The 22479-nt window shown below is 38.2% G+C and overlaps 2 protein-coding genes across 2 annotated transcripts in view; one reads left to right on the forward strand and one right to left on the reverse strand.

Moving 5' to 3' along the window:
* nudcd1 (NudC domain containing 1) overlaps positions 1-19558 on the reverse strand; it is a 54076-nt gene extending 34518 nt beyond the window's left edge. The window contains exons 1-5 of the mRNA XM_034201612.1: positions 19347-19558; positions 18205-18359; positions 15367-15552; positions 11984-12167; positions 8720-8908 (exon numbers count right to left, since the gene is read on the reverse strand). Of these exons, the coding sequence (XP_034057503.1) occupies positions 8720-8908; positions 11984-12167; positions 15367-15552; positions 18205-18359; positions 19347-19461 (829 nt within the window). The 5' untranslated portion in view covers positions 19462-19558. The remainder of the gene's footprint in view (positions 1-8719; positions 8909-11983; positions 12168-15366; positions 15553-18204; positions 18360-19346) is intronic.
* A 181-nt stretch (positions 19559-19739) lies between these two features.
* LOC117536662 (transcription and mRNA export factor ENY2-2-like) lies at positions 19740-22082 on the forward strand. Its single transcript, XM_034201614.1, has 5 exons — positions 19740-19840; positions 19950-20020; positions 20119-20189; positions 20267-20341; positions 21815-22082. Exons 2-5 carry the CDS (start codon positions 19953-19955, stop codon positions 21889-21891), a joined length of 291 nt encoding a protein of 96 aa, XP_034057505.1. The 5' UTR covers positions 19740-19840; positions 19950-19952; the 3' UTR covers positions 21892-22082.
* The last annotated feature ends 397 nt before the right edge of the window (positions 22083-22479 follow it).

The raw sequence follows: 22479 nt of genomic DNA on the forward strand, positions 1-22479 counted from the left end.
CATTTACATAGTTTACTGTAGACAAAAGCTCAGTTTGATTAAAGTAAAAGCGTTTGATGTTAAAATGCTAAATACATCTATATAACCAATAATCAAAGTAGCACAAGTTGTATAACATGGTTAAAATTAATTTTTTAGTTTTGGATTGAGAAAATACATAATATGAAATAATTATAGGTATAAGTGACAGTATTAGGTGCAAATCGTGCTTACTGAATGTTTCATATTTTTGTCAATAAAAAGGACAATGCTCAAAAGGTTTTTAATCTGAAGAAAACGTATAATTAACAAACTATACAATTTTGTTTCAATTATATAATAGATGTTAGGCGCTTTGAGCACCAGGAAAATCACTATATAAATAACATGTATTAGTATTATTATTATGTTGCATTAAGTAACAGCATTTTCATTTCCCCTTTTATGAGCAAATGGGTAATTTTCTGACATTAAAGGTAGAATTAAAGGTAAGAATACAGAAACCAGCTCGAGTGCGCTAGAATTTGAAAGTACGCAGGCGATATAAATCTGCCTCTTCCTTCAGACTTCCTTACAGAGCCCCTCCTCCAACACACACGAACGCGCACATGACCAATGAGGGCACGAGATAAGTTTATGCACAGATGGAAGGCTGACAGGCAGGTAGGCCATCTAGTTACTTTAGCCGGGCCGGCTCAGATGATTGGTCGTGCTTTTTACAGCGCCACGGCTTCCACTGATGACATTTTTTAATGGATTTATTGTCAAAGCACTTAATATATTCATTACTATCGGGATGTTAAGAGCATTCCATGGAATATAACAACAAGTGTTTCTGAAGTGAATGACCTACCCCACCTTTAAGCCTACTAGCAAAAGACAGGATGTCCGTGTGTTTAAGTTCAGCTCAACCTCTGAACTGAACAAAGGACTCCCCATAGACTCTTTCTCTTTGTCCTCTTTGGCTATCTTTTACTACATTTATGAAAAAGAATTGCTTTGCATTCCGTCTGTCTGAAAGTAACTGTTGACAGATTTTGATTAAAACATTTCTGCACATCGAGCAAATAATGCCATTAAGAAAAGCCCAGACAAAAGATCATTAAAGAAAGTCTCTCCCTCTGTGAAATAACCAAAACGGTTTGGTCTTAATAATTGTGTTCATGCATCACGGAAAAAAAGGTTTTCAGGGCCTTCAAAATCTTAATAAACACAGTGTACAACTCTTACCTCAGCCTGCGATAGATCTGAGAGGATGGAGTTCTGTTCATCTGTTGGTGAAAATGACCCCTTGAAGTCTATTAATAGATCTTAAATAAATATAGTCCGTGTTAGACCATGGGTCAAGGAAGCTGTTTTCAGAGTGGATCCAAGCTAAGTGCTAGATCAAGGTTTTCTCTTTAAAAGGATTTCTAGATATTGCAAATAAAGCGTTTTATCTCATAAGCTGTTGCTCTTACTTGAATCGAAATCTGGCGCATTGAGGGTTTTAGTTTTCCTCCGATTCCTTCAGAGGTTTTTACTGGGAGCCGAATTATCGGCAAAGGTCCTTTACTCTCCACAACAAAGAAGCCAGGTGTTTGAAACCAGTAAAAACTCAAAATAAAGCAGGTCAAATAAGTGTTTTCTTGGTGGAAACAGGACAAAGTGGCTTCGAGCTAAAGACTGATGTTTGCTAGCTTGTTTCTCTGAAGACTCAAGATCAAGACGTCTGATGACTTAAATACTACCAATGTAGTAGAATTTTTTTAAAAAGTACATTTTTAAAGCTTCCGGTAGAAACAAGGCTTACGCATGTGCACAGGGATATGTCAAAATGGACTGTTGGATTCCTCGAGGTTTGGAAATAGTTTGAATCATTTGGGAACAGTAATGTGGAATGTGGAAACAAATCTTTCTCACCATTGCCCACAATGTTAAGACGCCTATTTTCTGTTGTTTCTGACTCAGCGCCTCCCCTGGCCTGTTAGCATTCTGTTGTTCAAGCAAATCATTTTTCTTTTTAGCAGACAGTGAAAACACCTGGTGCGCTTCAATGAAACACAAAATAATTACCATCTGAATATTGCTGGTGAAAAAGATTTATACCCTGATACGGAAGTCACCAAGGACATCTTTGTAAATAGCCTTGTTGGAAAATGTACTAACATCCGGCCTTGTGTCCTTCGTAGACCAACAGTCTACAGAAGCTCGATAAAATGACAGGCAAGTACAGAATCAGAAATGAAAAAATCCAATCGCAAATCTGATCAGAAACAATTTGGCAGCTTTGTGTTCAACTCGCAATTTGAAGGAAGAGTTACAGGTTGTTCACGGATACATTTCTATAATACAATCTATTTGAGTCCCTTTCATCACTTGCTGTTCATATTAGAGATTCAGACATTATTTTCTTTCAAACTACAGTTTTTCAGAGATCTTGGCTCAGGTGAAAAGTACCTACCTCATGGACAGCAGGCATTCATTAAAGGAGGATAATACAGTGACCCCATCACTGAACAGTCCGCCTCATTTCACCAGCTGGGAAACCGAATAAGAAACAAACTAAATTCAGAAATGCTGCTTAGTAACCTCTTAGCAACATATGGTTAGCCCCCATTGATGTTGGGTGAGGAGGGGTTCATTACAGGATTCACCAGACAGAACATAGCAGAGAGGCAGATAATAATAATCTCCCTCACACTCCTCTGCACAGGCATAACTGTGAGCGGTCATATCAAATCGTTGAATATTATGAAGTATTTGAGGTACATTTGACTTGAGTCTTTCCATGTAATGCTTCTTTGAGGTAACTCATCTACCTTTTCAATTGAAATATTGTTCATTTGAATGCAATTATCTACAGTACATGCTCTAACTCCACCACCTCATCAGCAGACTATCTGAAAATGGCAGAGTGATGCACGCAGGTTTTTCATTCGGACGGGCGGAACGTTTTTCTAAAAAATCTCTGTGAGCAAAGGCCGATGCACAAACACACATTCTCGAACAACTCAACACAAACTGGATTCACAAATGCCTGATCGAAAGTAGATTTTTAAACTCCCAAAAATATTTGGCAAATATAACAGGGATGTGCGTCACTCGGCCTTCTTCAGATACCCTGCTGATAACGTAAGAGCTTTTAATAGTAAGAGCATGCAGTCGGGTTCCACCATGGCGACAGAAATCAAACCGGGAATTGAGATCCACAAAATACAAACTCGTATTGGCATACGAGTTGCATCAATCAATCAATCACCCCCTCAGATGTATTCATCGTCCAACAACCTGTAATGGGGTAAACTACTCAGCTGTAGTCAGCTGCCAATTAAAGAAATGTAGAGATGCTTCAATCCTGGCTAGAGTTATACAATTAAAAAAATAAGCCATGAAACAACTGTAGAGAAACATTTGAAACGACAGAGGGAACAGATCACTCCAAGCTGAATCATCTGATTCATAAGCAGCAGAGTGAATGTTCTCACATACAACACTCCTATAGAGAAAACGTAGTGCCAGAACTGTGATATCTCTCACTCTGTGATTACTGCCAGAGCCTGAACACTGAAATTGGTCCAATTCCGATTTTCCAAAGCAACAAACCTGCTCCATATCTGGCAGGGATGTGGGGAACTGAGACAGGTTCATTATCACCTTTTGTTGTCGACTGAATCAACAAAAGAACTAATGAGAAGGGGAGAAGGGGGCTGCCAAATCTTCTCTTTCATTTCTCAATCTCCTCTTTGCCTCTCCACTGTTCACCGTTTGAACTTCTCTGTCGGCCTAACTGCTGTTCAGACACATCAAATGCCAACCTAACACAGCCACTCTCCACTTACGTCATATATTTATCCAACCACACGTTTGGACACTTTCTCTATTTACACTCTTAATAGCATATCTGCACCTGTTCTCCATCTGCGCACCACAAATTCAACTCCATCTCTCCTCCCCCCTTTCTCATCACTTACAAGCGCTTTGAAGATGCCTCCTCTCCTGACATCTAATCCACTTCTACTACTCCGAAACGAGTGGCTTCTGTGCCATTAACACACAAATACACTGACATATACGATGCGCTATCTCGGTCACCCCAAGGTTTTTATATATTTTGAAAAAGAGGGGAATGTATGCCTTTTTAGAGGGTGTAAATAAAAAATATTTGGATTAGAACATCTGAGTCAGTACAGAAACAGGATGTATTGTAAATGTACTGCTAGACATGGTTATAAACAGGGGTGCACATAACTTTTTTGCCCTGGTTCTCAAAGGAGCACCTGGAGATGTTGCTTGATGCTCATCCTTAAAATGAAATAAACCGTAACTTTTGAGGGGGTCTTGACTTTATTTGCCAGACACACGGCACTGAACACACGTGCAGAGGTGAACACAGAACACACATGCAGAGGTGAACACAAGACAACATTAGCACGAGCAGTAATCCTACAAGCTGTCATCACTACCCTCCTGACTGTTCTCCTCACTGTCTTCCTCTCTGTCAGACATGGTAGCTGATGATGTAGGCCTACTTCTTTCTCTCTGGTTGAGTCTGCGATTAGCTGCTGGTTTTGGGTCGAAAGTCTCTGTTGTCATCTTAGACAAGTGGATGTAATCAAATAAGTATGTGAACATAACCAATAACCTACCATAGCCAATAACAAATGAATGTAACTTATTTTATTTGTGTTGTTCATTCATATCTTATTTTACCTTAACATTTATTTATTTATGCATTTTTGTATCTCTCCAGTTTTAAAGGATATGTTTGGTTACTAACCTATAGTATACATTGGAATGATTTAAAACCTGTTTATCCCAATAATTATAAAGGAGTGCCTTGGAAATATGTGTTTACATAAATTGTGACCAAACTGTTTGAACTTAGACTAAAGTGAACTATCTAAACACTCAGAGTTCTTTACCTCACTGAGCTGTAGTTAACTTATCAGCCTCTCAGTCTGACTGGAGAGGACTCTCCCTCCACATTATTGTAGAAACATCTTCTTCTTATATCCGTTAGAGCAGCTAGCACCAGATTCTAATAACAACAGCCCTAACAATCCTCCCTCTCTCCCTCGCTCACTCACATTTTGGCTGTGAGCTGCGGGCGCCAGATAAGCCAACATCCCCCATTTTCATCACTTACAGCGCCCATCGTACAGGGCAAATGAAACGTGTAACCGGGGTGAAAAGGGTGTTACATTTACTTAATTATGAATGTTGTTACATCAAGGCCGAAAATTAGGATGAGCACCAACGGTCAAAAATGTTTTTTTCCCTCCCAGAGCTGCCAGCGCAGCGCCTCCACAGATCTGGGGATCTATAACGCCAGTGCTACGGGCCGACCCTGAGTTCATATGCAACTCGCAAATATCTTCCTCTCTCTCCTCTCTTCTCTCTTCTCTCTTCTCCCTTCTCTCTCTCTCTCTCTCAATGTTGGTACGCAAATGCGCCTTTTTTCAAATGACCCGGTGCTCTTTTTTTGGCGGAGGTGCGCATACGCACCTGCGCACCAGTTATGTGCAGCCCTGGTTATAAGGGTGATGTATGTAAAAGTAAAGCAACGTGTATAATAGTGAAACATTTAGTCAATTTAGAAACATTTTGGCAAACTCGCCTATTTTGATTTTTATGTAGAGTTAGATCAGAAGATTGATACCAATTTCAAGTTTGTAGGTTAATTTGAATCTACAGCCAGTAGCCAGTTAGCTTAGCTTAGCCCTGTCAAAAATGTATCAATGCAGGTAATATGCATTGAAAAATATACAATGTGATAGTAAGTTAGCTTTATGCTAAGCTAACCTTTCTAACTCCTGACTTTATTTTACTATTTATTGTACAAGTATGTGTGGTAGCACTCTACTCATCTAGGTCTCAGCAATAAAGTAAAAAGGACATTTTACAACAACAAAAAACTAAAACAATCAATATCAATACATTCTAAATAATATCATTATTTTTTAACAGTTAATACAAAAACAATTATTGTTTTGTTCCAGTCCCAAAAATTTGAGAATTTGCAACTTTTCACACCTTTGGGTTTTTGACTATTGGTCATCAAACACTTGAAAACATCCCTTTGGACCCAAATAACTGGCATTCATCATTATTTTGGCAATTTTTAGACAAATCAGTTCAACAGTTTCAACAAATTAGGACAAATAATATATTCATTAGCAAATTAAAACCTCAACATAAATCATAAATCATAATACAGATTATGTTCTGGTTTTATGACAAGCATTAATAAATGTTCTGGATAGTATCCATGGACTGAGACAGATGATCAGATCCGACAGAGACCCCCGTCTGATTGGGAATATTGTGCTGCCTGCTCCAGCGTTTCTATGGCTACAACCCAGAGAGTCACTTTGAGCCTATGAAAGGTAATGAGCAGAAGAAGCTTACATGTTGTTTTCTTACTGGAAATAACCAGATGCAACTGCATGATGAATCTTAACAGGAAATACTCTCAACATAGAAATGAGTGTGATCATGATCATATCTTTGATGTAGTCAGAGTCCAGATGATGATTGTGTTTCAATTTGTTTCAACGCTTGTACATACAGGCTGGTACACTCTCTGGCGAGAGATGGCACTTTCTCATTATAAATATGATTGATGCCAAAGCGTGACATAACCTCTTTCTCTCGTTTCTACATCATGAGTCAAACTGGGTCTTCTGAATTAACAAAACTTTTTCTAAATTAGTTTTGCAACCAGAACTAAAACTTTTGACAGAGAGATATGGTCATGTTCATGATGCACTTGCGAGTACAACCGTTCACTTTGACACTGGTGTGGGAAATATGACTACTTATTTCATTGGGTTCATTATGTATCAATCTAGCCCAGTTGGTGTATTTTTACTACACCAACTAATCACACATTTTATTGTATTATATTCATTTATTTGCAACTTCTACCCAATTTTGACAGGGCGATTCTATTTTAACCGCCGCCGACAGGGGGCGAGAGAGACGAGTGAGCGATACAGGGAGAGAAACATAGAAGAAGAGACGAGTGAGCGATACAGGGAGAGAAACATAGAAGAAGAGATGAGAGCGCGATACAGGGAGAGAAACATAGAAGAAGAGACGAGTGAGCGATACAGGGAGAGAAACATAGAAGAAGAGATGAGAGCGCGGCAGAGAGAAGCGGAGAGGAAAGTGAGTGAAGAGAATAATTAGCGATACAGGGAGAGAAGAGGAGAGGAGAGTGAACAGGCGTGTTAGCGGCAGACAGGGAGAGACATAATTAGACAAGAGGAAAGTGGAGAGTGAGAACAGAGCTTTTAACCCTGAGTCGACTCCTTCATGTTCATCCTGCCCACTGGGAGCACAGAGCCAGTGTGTCTCATTTGTTCAGAGACCGTGGCGCTCATTAAAAGTGCCAAAACGCCACTATGAGACAAAACACAAAGTGTTTGACCAAACATTCCCTCTCAAGTCAGAACTGAGCTCACAAAAAATAAGCAGTCTCAGAGCCCGATATGATCAGTCCACCAGGATCCAAATTAAAACTAAATATGGTTCCAGGGCAGGCTAACCGAGGCTAACCAATGAGCACCTGCATGTGTGTATGAGAATGGCCCTGACACCATTTCAGCCCAGATCTAAACTCCTGGCAGGACAAGCTCCAGCTCAATTCTCGCACTGAATTAAAAAAAAGTGAGTGAGGGACTGCAATATAAGAGGGAAAGAAAGAGAAACTTTAAAACTGTTCAATTGTTATGATGTGTAAAGACTGATATTGTTCTATAATCGGCTGAAGCTGTTAAGTCATGATGTGAAACGGTTAACAAAGAAAAAGGGAAACTCAAGCTGCTGCTACACTTTATTTTATTTATCTAAAATTAAGCACTTTTAAGATGCACATATTTTCAAAAGCTATTTTATTTTTAAATGCAGCCCGAGAGGAACATTACACATATCCACAGTATTTACTGTATATCTGTATAGTTCAAAGTTAATTGACCATAAATATAGTTGTTTTTGAATTGTACTTTCTTTATTTGATTGGCAGTCAGTTGTTGATTACATGCAGACGTTGATAAAGCTGCAGCTACTTCAATATATATCACACTAATTCATAAAGCAACTTAGACATGTTGATGTTCCGGACCTTTCCATGGGGAGATTTTCTCTAACTGGACCTCGTTGAATTTTAGTTGAATACCCCTGGTCTAAATCATTATAATAACAATGGCTCAAATGAAATCGTGATATGAAATAGGAGGTTCATAATGAAAAGAGATGTATCCCCTGCAGTTGTACGAAACCTTTGACCCCTCTAAGCTGGTAATTAGTGGGGTTTTTTGCCAAATGATGCAATCATTAGCCCTGTTTACAGAAACTGCAGGCAACCGTTTTAACCTAATGTAAGCTCCCTAAACAGCACTGAACGCTAAAGAGTTAAGTTAGCAACTAGCTGGTAAAGGACCGTTGAGCAGCAAAATATTCAGATACCTTTCCAAACTAAGGTAGGTAGAGACCAAAATAGCGCTAAAAGGAGGGTGAATGATGGACTTAAATATGTCAGAAGGCAGGAAATGTGACATTAAATTAAATGTTAATCAATATCTACTGGTTGTTAACAGAACCCATAAGAACTATATAAAGTAAGCAATTGTCTTTCAGCGCAAGCAATTACTGAAGCTTTCAATGACTGAGATGGAGGTATTTTTGGATGACTTTGGTTAACGTATAAAATAAAAGGTAGAATGAAGTCCCTAACCCGGCAGCCCTGGTGACACACCTGTCTTCTCCACCTCCATGGGCTCGGGGTCTGGCAGCTGCACTGGGAGCCCGTCCACATGAGTGAAGGCGAACGGTTTCTCCGAGGCCACCATGAGCCCCTTCCCCTTCGGCTCCACCGCTGCATAGTGAGGCACCGTCTTCCCATTGAGGACCCTCCTCTTCTTCACCTCGTACTTCTTCTCCTGACCTGCATGTGGAGAGACAACAGTGATAAAGTCCATTCTATTAGAGCAGAGGCAAGAGTAATGTAAACTTGTTATTCCAGCAGTTAATGGACCTTTGAACAAAATGTCTGCTGATTTCTGTTTTATCTTATTTTGATTACATTTTGTTTTGTATGTCATCAGTGATTACATCAACTTGTGTATAAAGGGCACTTTTGGTTTGTATTGCTATTGTTTTAGTTATTGCTGTGCCTTTGGTATCTATTGTTCATTTCACAACTGACTCGTGATATCAATTAGGAAATCTAAATTGATAATCAAAAGCACAGAAACCCCACATTTGCAGGGAAATATAATATGAAGATTGAACATATTGAACTTCAGTTTAATATATCTATTGTTTTTATTTGATTGACTGAATATAAAATGTGCCCAAAAAAAGAATGCAGAAAAATCAAATGTTACATAAATCTCCAAATGTCTATATATTTGGAGATGAAATCAGTGCATGGATTTTTCTATAATGTTCCCCAAGGTCTTGGTGTATTAAAGTGGCTTATAAGACATCACTTAGCATGATAATGGCAATGATGTATCTATCGTAATGACCAGAAGTATCTTATACCCTCTGACACAGTTTGACAGAGCCAAACTCAAAATGAATCTTCATATTCCCAGATGTTAGATCATGAAGATTTACGTGGCATATACTGTTGACTTGCTATCTGGTTATCTGCTTATATTTAGATAAATATCTTTATTTGATCTTTCTATTGCACATTTTTACTTTAACTTCTTGATGCTCTTTTTATGTCTTTTTTTTCCATTCCCCTCAGGGATAAAAACAGTATTCTGAAAATAAAAGATCACAGGAATATAAATGAATGCATTTCAGTTATTGAAAGGTTTTGCATATATGTGTTACAAAGTGTGATGGATTTCCTTAGTGGCGCAAACCAGACTATTTGCCCGAATGAAGCGGAAAATAACTTTTTCATTTCATATCCTCCGTTTGTTATGAGAAAGTAATAACATTGTGTCAGGCCTGCATTTACAGTCCAAAATGTTGGTAACTTTTGGTAATATGAAATTGTGCAAGGTGTACGTGAATGTGCGCTTTCCATGCTAAAGCACATGTGGCTCTCTGTGAAATAAGAGTTCTATCATTTTCCACCCATTTCGGTAAAATATTGAATCAAGAGACATGATTCTGTGGTTTTCTATATCTGTTTCGGAAATGTAGGAAATCCAATGACCTAACAAACACTCACACCTTCTTTTGTAGAGGATATATTATGCACATTTTTCGGTTCACATTTGCCTCTACTGGGACAGGTTTCCATGCTTTAATGTTCAAAAAGCTCTTTATTTTTCTGCAGCACCTCTTTTCACCCTCTGTCTGAAACCAGAGCCCAGTCTGCTGATTGGTTAGCTGGTCGACTGAGATGTCGCACCCCTTAACATGATAGGGCCACACAAACTGTCTACAGTAGGGAGTTGTCTAGTGGAAGAGGTACAACATCAAATCAAGTTTTATTTATATAGCACATTTATAAACGATTTTTGGTGGAGCCAAAGTGCTGTACATATAATAAAAATAGCCTACAGTAGAGACACTTTACAGCAAATACAACAACACAGATTGTTCAGAATATCAGCATATTAATGACATGCTTGACTTTGGAGACTTACAATCCCCTTTACAATCATATCAGATCAAATATAAAGCCATTGAGACCTAAAACAAATAACAAACAATTATTCTACATCGCGCACTGCGCAGGTATCAAAGGGTTCCATCTATAAATCCAACTTAATGAAGAAAGCACTCTCAAAAGGCCAGAGGTGGGGGACTCGAGTCACATGACTTGACTCGCATATTTTTGGACTTGATACTTGCTTGACTAACATTGATAAAAGACTTGACTTGGTATTCATGACTTGAGACTTGATGTGTGTGTGTTTGTGCTCTGCGTGTGTGTGTGTGTGTGTGTGTGTGTGTGTGTGTGTGTGTGTGTGTGTGTGTGTGTGTGTGTGTGTGTGTGTGTGTGTGGTGTGTGTCTGACAACAGCATTTGTTTTCAAATTACCATGAACAGTATTTGACACACATCTGACCAACTCCATATGTAAATGTGGGTGTTTCCCAAATGAAAGAAATGTGTTTCATCTTAATGTCACACTGTCTGCACACAAACACACACACACACACACACACACACATATTATGCGCTCTGGTACATACACTATTCCGTTGTATTGGCTTTGATGCAATATGTCTTTGTGCCTAGGCAGTTAGGAAAACAATGAGACAGTGTCATATGGGAGCACCTTAGACAGGAGAAATGCTGGGACCCTGCTGAAGGGGAGCCAGGGCAGGAGGCTTCACATGTTGAAGTAAAATATTTGTGTTGTACTCCTGTTATCACTTTAGAGCCCTTTTAGAACTTATAGGGTCATCATTTCAGCGCCCCACTCTACATTGCTGTTTATGTTGAAAATTAAATTAAACTTTTCATAACCACAATATTTGTAACTGATTTAAATGCGGAAACTGGGGTTATTCATCAGCATTTTGTTGGACTTGACTTGTGACTTGCTTGACCTGAGCAATGACTTGACTTGACTTGCTTGACTCTCACCACAGTGACTTGGGACTTGCAAGAGACTTGTAGGCTAAGACTTGAGACTTGCTCATGACTTGCACATGTAGGACTTACTCCCACCTCTGGTAAAGGCTGCTCCTGTTTTTTCTTTCTTCCCAATCTTTGAATCATTAGTCAGGGTGTCTCTCATTCTCAGAAAGTGCCGAGAACTTTAATGAAATGTCTTCTTGGCAATGTCTGCTTTAGAGATTACGAATGTCCTCTGAGACCTCTTAATTAAACCGCATTAAAGTCAGACTATGACTAACTTCCTTGTAGAGTTTAATTATAAGGCTTTCTGTCGCCTACTGGGTATTTGCACTGTAAAAAAAAGAACATGAAAATGAAATAATAGGCTTGAATTTGAGACCCTTATTATGTATGACACACTTGTCTTCTCTTATTTCACTCCATGCTACATTACTGAGATGAAGCTGGCCTGTGCACCACCCACCTTGTCCCGCACTGTTGGCGACTGTGATCCACTCCAGAGACACGCAGAACCCGCTCCCTTTAGTTTCCTGCGGCTCCTTCTGGATGCGGAGCAGCAGCACCTCCATGGAGTGGACTCCCTCCTGGACATGAGAGGTGCTGTGGAGGAGGCTGAAAGGCTCCCCCGTGTCCTCACTGAACAGCGGCTGCCAGGACAGAACCAACACACAACAAATCAGGGTCTCATTTCCCAAGTTGGGAAGTTGTTCTTCAGCGATGAGCAAAGACAATGTGTTATTAAGGATTATTTGATATGAACATCAGGTTTCATTTCTGTTCCCAGATTCAGAACATATCTGGAACAGACTCCAATGCTTTTATTAAATCAAATAACTATTCATATTTGACAATGCATTGTAACATTTATTCTTGTATTTGTTGCCTGTTTTATTCCATTTGAGCTTGTTATTTTTGTATGTTCTTGGTTTCCTAATGACCTTTTAAATCTATTTAAATATCATTTTAAAAAGGAGTTTCTGTCGCGCTATATCTTAATGCTATAAATAAAATGTTTGTCTCATTTTTAAATCTGATATATAAATAAAAAGAAATCTTTCCTTGCCTTACAGCTCACACTATTTTAACAGTTTAATTATTATTATTATTATTATTATTGACCCTGACCAAAAAGTCAAGTGTTATGGTCTTCATTGCACTTCATAGGATATTTGTATTTATTTCATCAATAAAACGCTAATTGAATGTAGTATTTCTACACCAGTGTTTATATTTGCCTTTTTGAAGATATATGAAACTTAAAATTAGAACGTTGGAAGTTACTGACTTGCATTTGCATAACAGTTAAAAATAAAAAAAATGCTTCTTTTGACAAGTTTTTATGTTGAATAAAAATAAGTTGTATTATACCACGGCCAATTTAAAGGCTATAATCCCACTGAGTTCCAGACTCCAGACTGCTAGATTTAATTAATCATAACATTGATTTTTTTTTATTGTATTGCATACAGTAATTGAAATATTAATTTGTTATCCTCTTGGAATAGGAATATATAGCACACGCAAGATTAAAGAATGAAGCTGGGCTCACAATGTTGTATATTCCTCTTATGAGAGTCAACACTACGTGTTAGTTTGTCTCTCTTTCTGACTTCCTCACCCTTTCACCAAATGCTACTCAATATTTGAAGCCACGGATAAATAAACATGTCAGTATTGTGACAACCCTGTGGTTGTCCATTGTATGGTGCTGTTGAAACCTGAGTGTTTTTCTTGCAGAGAGTCTGGAGGTGGGGTCCGGTCCTGTAATCAGGAGAGATGAGACCCACCTGTGGCCCCTGGTTCCAGACTATTTAAGAGGGCTGCAGAACAGTCCCAAGCTGCTTCTCAATGTCAAGGAAGGATCCTTCAGAGCCTCTATTTCAAGGATGCTACGTCATCGAATCCCGCCGAAGGACTGTTCCAATGTACAGGATCCTTGGAATTCTACCAAGGACTGAATCCTTCGTTGCAGAAAATGTCAAGGCTGCTTATGTGTATCCTTGGCTGTCTTAAATGACCCACAATTCTTTATGCACGGACCAATTTCCAAAATCTTAGGCGGAAAATGGCTGAATCCGTGCAGTACACATTTAAATGTAAGTATGTTCAGTGGCGTAGTAAATGTGTTTGTAAATATGTGACTTTGTTAAATTTGTTATCACCATAAATGTGTTCCGTGAAAGTAAAGCAAGTTCATAATCAGCTAGGCACATCGTGAGGTAGGCTAATTATTGGCTAATTATAGATGCATATGACCCACACCTGCACACTTGCTAGTCTGTTCCATTCTTCGTTCTCCGAATGCTAGGAAGGATTCTTGCCTAGCCTCTGAAGGACCTGACTCGGAAGGACATGTCCTACCAAGTAAGCGTCCTCGACTTTGAGAAACGGCTCCACTCTCTCTCCCGGCTGCCATGCCCTGTGCACCAGGCCAGCACTCCTCAATTTGCTTTTTTGTTATTTGTGACCAGTTTGGAATAAATTATTGCTTTGGGCAACTTTTGTTTGAATATTCTTTCCTTTTGTCCCAAAAGGAGCCAGCTTATACAGTATGTAGGATGGATTCATATCATAGAGCCTGTGTTTACGAAGGGTGGGAATTTTTAGATTTGGTATTCAGTATATAGGGATGCTAATTTGTACTGTGCTGTGTACATATAAAGGCATTAGTGCTTTGTAAAGTATGTTCAGGAATACGGAGCTTTCGTATTTGTTAACTCCACTGTTTCTGATTAACTGAAAACTCACAGGCAATTCTAACACAAAAGCTCCCATTCATTCATGCTAAACTTGCTCAAATAAACACTTTTTAATAAATGTACTCTCAGTGACTGCAAGATTTTTACAAAAATGAAATCTAACTGCCTGATCAATTGTGTCGGCCTAGCCTTTTTATTTTTCAGAATATTGACAGTACACAAACTAACATGTAGAACTGGTATTTGTTGGATTTTTTTCAACATATCAAACAATAATGCTTCACCAGTTGTTCTCCGAGCTTGGTGTGTTGAATCACTGTGCGTCATTAGCAGAATCTAGTTTCTATTCTTTTTACATTTTTAAAGCTTTTAAGTTGTCGATTCAGAATCTTGTCTTCATTCTTACATAAATCACCGCCACCTCTAGTGTTCATCATTATATATAACCATGTCACCCAGTGCAACACTGCGACTCACTCATGTGTTTTTAATAATGATATTGCACAGAGGAATATGTGTATCAGGCTGTGGTCACCAGCCATATCTTTGAACTATTTTACAAGCAATCCAAGATTATGAGAAATGATAAAAAGATCAAACGTTGACATCAGCTAATGTGTCTGCTGGCATGGACAAACATATTTGTCACAATCAAAATGAATGATCTTTAATAATAACTAGGAGAGCTGCTCCACAAAGATGATATCACCTGTTGCTGAGATGTCTGGCTTGACTCCAGAAGTCATTAAAAGCATCCCTCATCTCTCCCACTACTAGCCTTATTTTCAGCTGTGAACTAAATATCAATCTAGTGCCATTAGAAATACAAATGTAAATAAACAAAGATGTCTTTTGTAAAAGTGCCAGTGTAAATATGAAATTATTTTTGAGGTTACACCTATCCGCTGCAGATATAGTGGACTTTTGTATATCATAGAATGGTCATGTAATGTTGCTGCACTACCATCCAGTCACCAATAGAGGTGGAGAAACGGCTACTTACTACTACTACTTACTGCTCTTTCAACTACACATCGACTGCTGAAAACATTGCAACTCAAACACCTAATACCCTATCAGAGATGTATTCATGATTGTAAAATAGTAAATGTTTTAACTAACAACAGTAAACACATGTTATTCTTACCTCCCACTTCATAAAGGTGCCGTCTCCCCTCTTGCCGGTGCGGAGGAGGGTCAGCGTGCCGGCTCCGTCAGAGACAGCCGCCCAGGTGGCTGAGGTGAGGCTGAGCGACGCACACACACGACCCTCACACTGGCTGGGGTCAGAGGTTAAACTGTACACCTCTCTCGGTTTTCCCAGGGCGGTGTCCTGAAAAGCACAACAGACATTCAATACTGCACCGACAAAACCAGAAAACATATAACTGTCTCTACATCAGTCTTAGAGGGGCTGGCCAATATTTTATGAGATCTTCAATCCCAATAAAGAGTTGTTTCATATCCTGATAACGACATAAATCACAATATAGCATGTTTTCTGCTAATTCAACAAATCAATAGCCCATATAAAGTAACCACATGTTAAAGCCTGTTTTAGTGTACTCTTATGAGAGTCCTTTACTTGGCAAATGAAAAGTAGTTTGCTCACAAATACAGAGTTATCAGATTGAGACAAAGTTACATGTCCTTTAATCTAATGAGATTTTCAGAAGAGATTTGATTCAGAATGTGCTGGTTTATATCATATTAGAAGAAGTGTATAGGGATATCTTTGAAAAGAAATAGGCCTCAAGTAGCTCAGTCTGTATGGACTTTGCATTTCTTCTCCTGGGCATTGCCGAAGTGTCCTTGATTCAGGCAGCGAACCCCCAACTGCTCCCTGCCTCCGGAAAAACCTGGCAGCCTGTTTGCTCTGACTGACACCTCACCATAAATGCATCTGTTTGTATGTGTATATATGTATTCACCTAATGTGTGTGTATTGTGTGAACAATTAGATTTCCCCTTGGGCATAAATAAAGGTTGTTCCTATTCTTCTATATGATTCCACCAGTACAATTCATTATTATCTTGAAATATTGCGAAACCCTTAATATAAACTATGCCTAATTCATTCAAATGCAAGGAGCAAACAGTTTGGAATAAGTTAACAATTATTTATTTTGTGTTTAATCAAATAAGAAGAAAAAGAATGCCAAAAATGCATGTTACAGTTGTTCGGAGCCTAAGGTAACATCATTAAATTGCTTGTTTTTTTCTGATCAACAATACAAAACCCAAAGGTATTAATAATAAGTTACATTAATGTCATTAAAAACTCACCTTTTTATTAAAGCTCTTAACTTTAAGCTTCTATATTGTTGAAAACGCTGTATATTTTATTGGGTGTGTTGCGGAATTCTTCATTGTTAGTTTCCACATGCCTAAAACAACCTCAAGCTACATCTAAAAGTTGATGGCTAAATAAGAGCGTTTGAGAAATTGTGCAAGGCATACAGTAATAGTCCGAATAGTCGATTAATCGTTTCATTAATCGATAGATTAATCTTTTATCAAATGAGTCGTTTGTTGCAGCCCTAGCTGGACGGATAGCAAATGAATCACGATTTGATTTGGCTGTTTTGCTTGAAAGATTAGTTAGTTATTTAAGCTGTTTGTGTCCATCAACAAATACATTAATCAACTAATTTGTAAAGCATCATTTGTGGAGAAAAGCCTGGGAATGGCAGAAAGTAAAACAACTGTGGGATATATTTTTGAATCATGTAAAAATGGTTGATATATTTGTCGTTTTTAAACTGCCATCCATAAGCACTGCCGTGGGGTCATGACTCACAAAGACGCATACACTTAATAAGAGAAGGCTTTGAAGTCGTGAGGAGCAGAAAGGTCACTTCCTTCGTATTGAATAGGGCATCTGATCCCGCAGGAAAACTCTCCTCTTAACATCTGATATGAATACAAAGCAAAACATCATTACCATAAAGTTATTCTTATTAAAAGGCCAAAAGAAGATTCCTTCAACATGAGAGCTGAAAAGTAACTCATCCAGGAGAGACGTAGATGCCACCTGTCACGTTGCTGCCCATGTGACTCGGCTTCATATTGTCTCAGAGCCTTATTACTAATACACAGCAATGCCACCACATGAGCATCAATTACTCATCCCGTGAACTAACAGATTTTCAAAAGGACCTCACAGCAGCTGCCCTGTTGTTTCCATGGAGCGTGACACTGCGTATTATATCGCTACCTAATGCACGAGGCACCTTTGAGACCTTTTTATCCAGCATCCGTTACTGCCCTGTGTGAACTGCCTATGCCGTGCACAAAGCCTCATCAGGGACCATAATTATCATGTGATGATTGTAATTAGGGTTTGAGCAACACATTTTCATAAAGAGTCACGTAATGACGCCACTGAAAGCCAGCAATAGTCTCACAGGATGATCCTCTTTCAGGCTACATCTGATTTTAAAAAACACTGATGTAGCACCAATTATCTCTAATCATGGTCAACGATGTCTTATACATAAAAGAAGCCTGCGGAGAAGGTCATTTGCTCCTCATCTGAGTCATCTTCCTTAACAAACCTGGATCAGTGACTTGGGTCAATTATGTAATCACTCCTGTCATTAACCAGATCTTGTCTAAAGACTGTGCCCTCTTAAAACGTACTCACCGCCTCTCTAGTTGCCTCTGAAGTCAGTTAGGGGGAATAATAATGAGCCACATTAAAAGTGCCGCTTGTAAATGTTTTTTGGAATTTGAGCAAAATAGGATTTTTCTTGACATCACCTGCCAGAAATGCATCGTAGGTTGATGCTGCTATTACACAAGTACTTGGTCACCACCTGCTGGTGTGTCAGATGCATTAAAGACCACTTACACATATTAGATCACATTAGTATCACATCCATATTAATTGACATCAAGAATAAATACAAAGGAATTGGTTGGCAATCGATCAAGCCAGGAACAAGGAGTTCAAAGAGAAAAATAAGAAGGATTGAATTCTTACCAGAGTGACGGTTAGACTGAGAACTCTTCCTTTGCAGTCCACAAACAGAACACTGTCTTCGTACCAAGGGTCTAAGTGGAGGTAATTGTACATGCCAAAAGCACGCATATGTTCCAGGGTGTACTGAGTATCCTTCAACTTCACCTCCTCCACGGCTGCAGAACAGATAAAAAGAGAGGGTTAGAAAAAGGCATCACAGGATCATATCATATTTTTGTTATTAATAAAGTGTTGTGCATGTGAGACTACTATAAGTATATTCACCATCCTTTTAAATGTATGCTTTACAACTAATAACCAACAACTCTGGTTCCCATACTAATCATTGTAGGCTTTATTTTGTGGTTAACTGGCTGTTATTAAGTCTTTGTAAACGTCTACTGTATATTTTGTTTACAAAGTTATTCTGGGTATATCAAGCAGAAAAAAACATTGCGATTTGGAAAGCAAATTAAATTGAATGACCTAGTCCCATTTGAAATTGTAAAGTCAGGTTAAAAGTCCATGTATGTGAAATAAATCTGTTTCTTTGTTTTGTGTGAATTGTATGTGTAAACATACCAGCATAACACTCTCTATCATTACTTTATTATCTGATTACATTTATGAATATGATTATTTCACTATAGCTTTTCACTTTTAGAGTTTTAAATAGTAAATGTTTAGTAGAAATGCAGAAAGTGCAGTATTCTGTAAGTAGTGAACATACTGGATGAGTATAACTTGGATTAACCTGCATGTGTGGAGTGAGTTGTGTTGTATGTCCTGGATGTTTTTGATAGTATAAAACATGAACTAATGTTTGTGAGTCAAAAATTGTTCTCATAAAAAATATTTGAAGTAAATAAAAATAATGATGTTAATATGTATACACTTTTGAATGATGATGTCACACTTCTACACATTTTCTTAGGGAGACTGAACCCAATAGCATAAAGTATAATTGGAGCAAAATTACTACAGCTACTAATATTAGAATTAGCTTTCAATATTATTAATAAGCATTAAAAACGTACTTTTCAAAATTATTAACAACCTGTTAATTCATAACTGAACTTCTTACTAAGGTTAGCTATCACAGTGTGGCATCCTCAGTGCTAGGCTAGCTGGCACCCTTGCTAACTGTGTTAAGTGTCTCTCACCAGCATCCAGCTCAACGTTGTACGTCGGTATGGAGTCCAGAGATAACCTGTAGCTCTCAAAGTTGGGGTCCAACAGCTCCCTGTTCACCTTCAAAGAATAATTTGACGCAGCCATATCTATTTTTATATGACTAGTGTGTGCATAAGTTGATATGAAGCAAGAAAATGCTGTTGCAGAACACGTTTCCTGTTTGGCAGACCCGGAGCCATTTCGCAGCGGACACAAAATGCCCTGGTGCTCATGGGAGTTTGAGTTCTTGTATTTCTCTAAAAGGGTTTTAATAAGTGATTTGATAACTATAGTTGTCCTAAAATGTATTAATTTGTTATTAAAGTGAGCTATTTTCTACATGCTGTGTTTTTTTTAAGTAGTGACGTTGTTTGCTAGAAATAATTAACGGCCAAAGCGGAACCGTTACACTACTGAGGGTGTTTTAGTCGGTATGGTTTTGTGAAGGGACTGTGTGTTCCCAGCTGATACATCTCTACATAAGGTAACGTTTACTTTATAGCTGGTGAAATACAGATGGTTTCGTAGCTAAATTCCCATGAAGTAGTTGCATTTAAACGGAAATTCTAACTGTGTGTGTTCGGCTTTGACAGACCATGAGCAAAGACTCCCAGATGAGGGCTGCAATAAACCAGAAGCTGATAGAAATGGGGGAACGGGAGCGGTGAGTTCAGCTGTTATCTTCACTGAGGTCGGAATAATGCTTTCAGAGACCATTTAGATGTTTAAATAGTGTTTACTAAATGTATATGTTGGCCGCAGGTTGAAGGAACTGCTCAGGGCAAAGCTGGTGGAGTGTGGATGGAAGGATCAGCTGAAGGCACACTGCAAAGGTATTGGATTTGTGTTTGTCTTTGTGTGTAACGGTGCTTTTAATGAAGCTGCATTGCTGATGAATTATTTTGTGCAGATGTGATCAAAGAAAAGGGCCTTGAGCATGTCACAGTGGAGGATCTGGTTACAGAAGTCACACCAAAAGGCAGAGGTATGTGCAAACACAACAGCAGGGGGTGGAAGATGCACACAAATACAAACCATACTCAAGTTGTGCTGCTAATGTGTTCCCGTGCTCCTGGACATAGGAATACAATACAGAGAAACAATTAAATAACATACCGTATAAGATATCAAAACAAACTGCAAGCTAAACTGATTAAAATCTAACAATGAAAGACACTTTACTTTAAGCATATGAAGTGATACTAAAGCAAGTAGATTAAACAATAACCAAATTAAAGAATATGGGAATATAATCTTCTCAAGAAAACAAAGAGGCACGTTATGGCATTGTGAATAAAAACAGCTTTATTTAAATTTTGAAGGTTTCTAGAGATACAATATTTTGGGGGAAAATGTATGCAATATTGCTCAAAACACGAGATAGAATGAGATGAGGTGTGTTTAATATTTAGTGATCTCACAGAGAAATTCAAGTGATAATAATTGGAAACAAACTAGAATACTCATTGCAGGTGTCACCACTTAAAAACCGAATGGAGCAGCCACGAGAAGCGAACATTTCACCCATTCCAAACAGCGTATAGATTCAATTATTCAAGACAGATAACCTAAGAAATTGTGCAGGAAGAAACAGAATAGAAATAAAATAGTACAAGGTGATGTTGCAAGTGACCAATGTACGAGTCAATGCAGAAGAGGTCAACTATATACATGTAGAATAAGATTAGCTAAAATGCTAGGCTGACACACACACAATACATCTGTGCGCTGTACACATGAATGCTATAAGGATATAGGCACTTCACAGAACTCATGCGTTCAATCGACTTATGGCTTGTGGAAAAAACAAAAATGACATGAAGAATGATTTGATGCAGAATATGTGTGAAAGTGAGACAGGTGGGCTATCCCAAACTTAAAGCTCCAAATAGAGAACAATATCAGGGAAACTAAAGGGCTTTAAGAGGTTAAAATAACTAACAGTTATATTCAACCACTGTTTTTTTTAACTGCACGGTTAAAAAATTCCATTTCATAAAATAAGATTTCATCAGTAAGATTGTCCAAAAAGAGCTTTAAAATATATATATATATATATATATATATTGTCTTTCTTACCCTGCATGCCAATGTCTTTCAATCAGAGCTTCACAGTAGAAAGGCTGCACAGTAAAGAACACATTGTTGAGCTATGTTTGAACAGATACGTCTGTATGACAGCAGATATATCAGACAGATATGCTATGACAGACAGATATGTCAGACAGATATGATATGTCAGACAGATATGTCAAATGAGGTTATGTTGAGACAATGTTACATTTAGAGCAATTCATGCGTGGCGCAGTTGTTTTTGTGCTGCTGTACACTGACAGGTGCTGTCTGGTTTCAACATAATGCAGTCTAGTACAAAATAAACAGTGTTTTGAATGATATTAATGCTTAATGCATTACTGTAGTGTACACTAATATATCCACCATTTTTCTTCCTATGCAGCACTCGTGCCAGACAGTGTGAAGAAAGAGCTCCTGCAGAGAATCCGAGCTTTCCTAGCTCAACACGCCACCTTGTGAATGAGACGATTCCCCGTCTAGAAATTTTTTTACTCTCTGTAGATCCACAATTAAAATCCAAACTGATGTTTGTTCTCATTGTGAGCAATGCTGAAGTGTTATTTTTATTTTCTATTGTGTGTTTTCATATTGATTTTAGTTTGTTATGCAGCAGTTTTGGAAAAATAATAAAGTCATGCCTATTTTGGTCATTGGGGTCCTGACATTTTCTTTCTTAGAACTAAACACCTGTTTGACATGTGCTTTTGAAACGTATTCCTATTGTGTTTCGAGAGACAGCATGATGGATTTTGTGTTTAAAAAAAGACTGCTGACGGGATGGGAGAAATGTCTTTGTCTCTCTCTCATACCTGGCTGTGGGACTGTTTCAGATGTTTTGGTAAGTACTTATATTATTATAATCACACCAGTGAAAAAGTGATTTTAGTGATGCTCTGCATTTCTCAAAAAGAAAAAAAACCTAATATATATATATACACAGTTATATTTATTTATGTGTATATAAAAGAAGATTATATTTGTTATTCTTAATGTTTCTGCATTATTCAGTCATTTTACTGAGGCATTGGTAAAAACATAAACAGATAT

The sequence above is a fragment of the Gymnodraco acuticeps genome, unplaced genomic scaffold (assembly GCF_902827175.1).
Source record: "Gymnodraco acuticeps unplaced genomic scaffold, fGymAcu1.1, whole genome shotgun sequence".
Classification (NCBI taxonomy): domain Eukaryota; kingdom Metazoa; phylum Chordata; class Actinopteri; order Perciformes; family Bathydraconidae; genus Gymnodraco; species Gymnodraco acuticeps.

Excerpts from the sequence above, each read along its gene's own strand:
- LOC117536662 (XM_034201614.1), top strand. The coding sequence starts at position 19,953 with ATGAGCAAAGACTCCCAGATGAGGGCTGCAATAAACCAGAAGCTGATA. Across the intron at positions 20,021-20,118 it reads GAAATGGGGGAACGGGAGCG|GTTGAAGGAACTGCTCAGGG; the intron begins GTGAGTTCAGCT and ends TGTTGGCCGCAG. Across the intron at positions 20,342-21,814 it reads AGTCACACCAAAAGGCAGAG|CACTCGTGCCAGACAGTGTG; the intron begins GTATGTGCAAAC and ends CTTCCTATGCAG.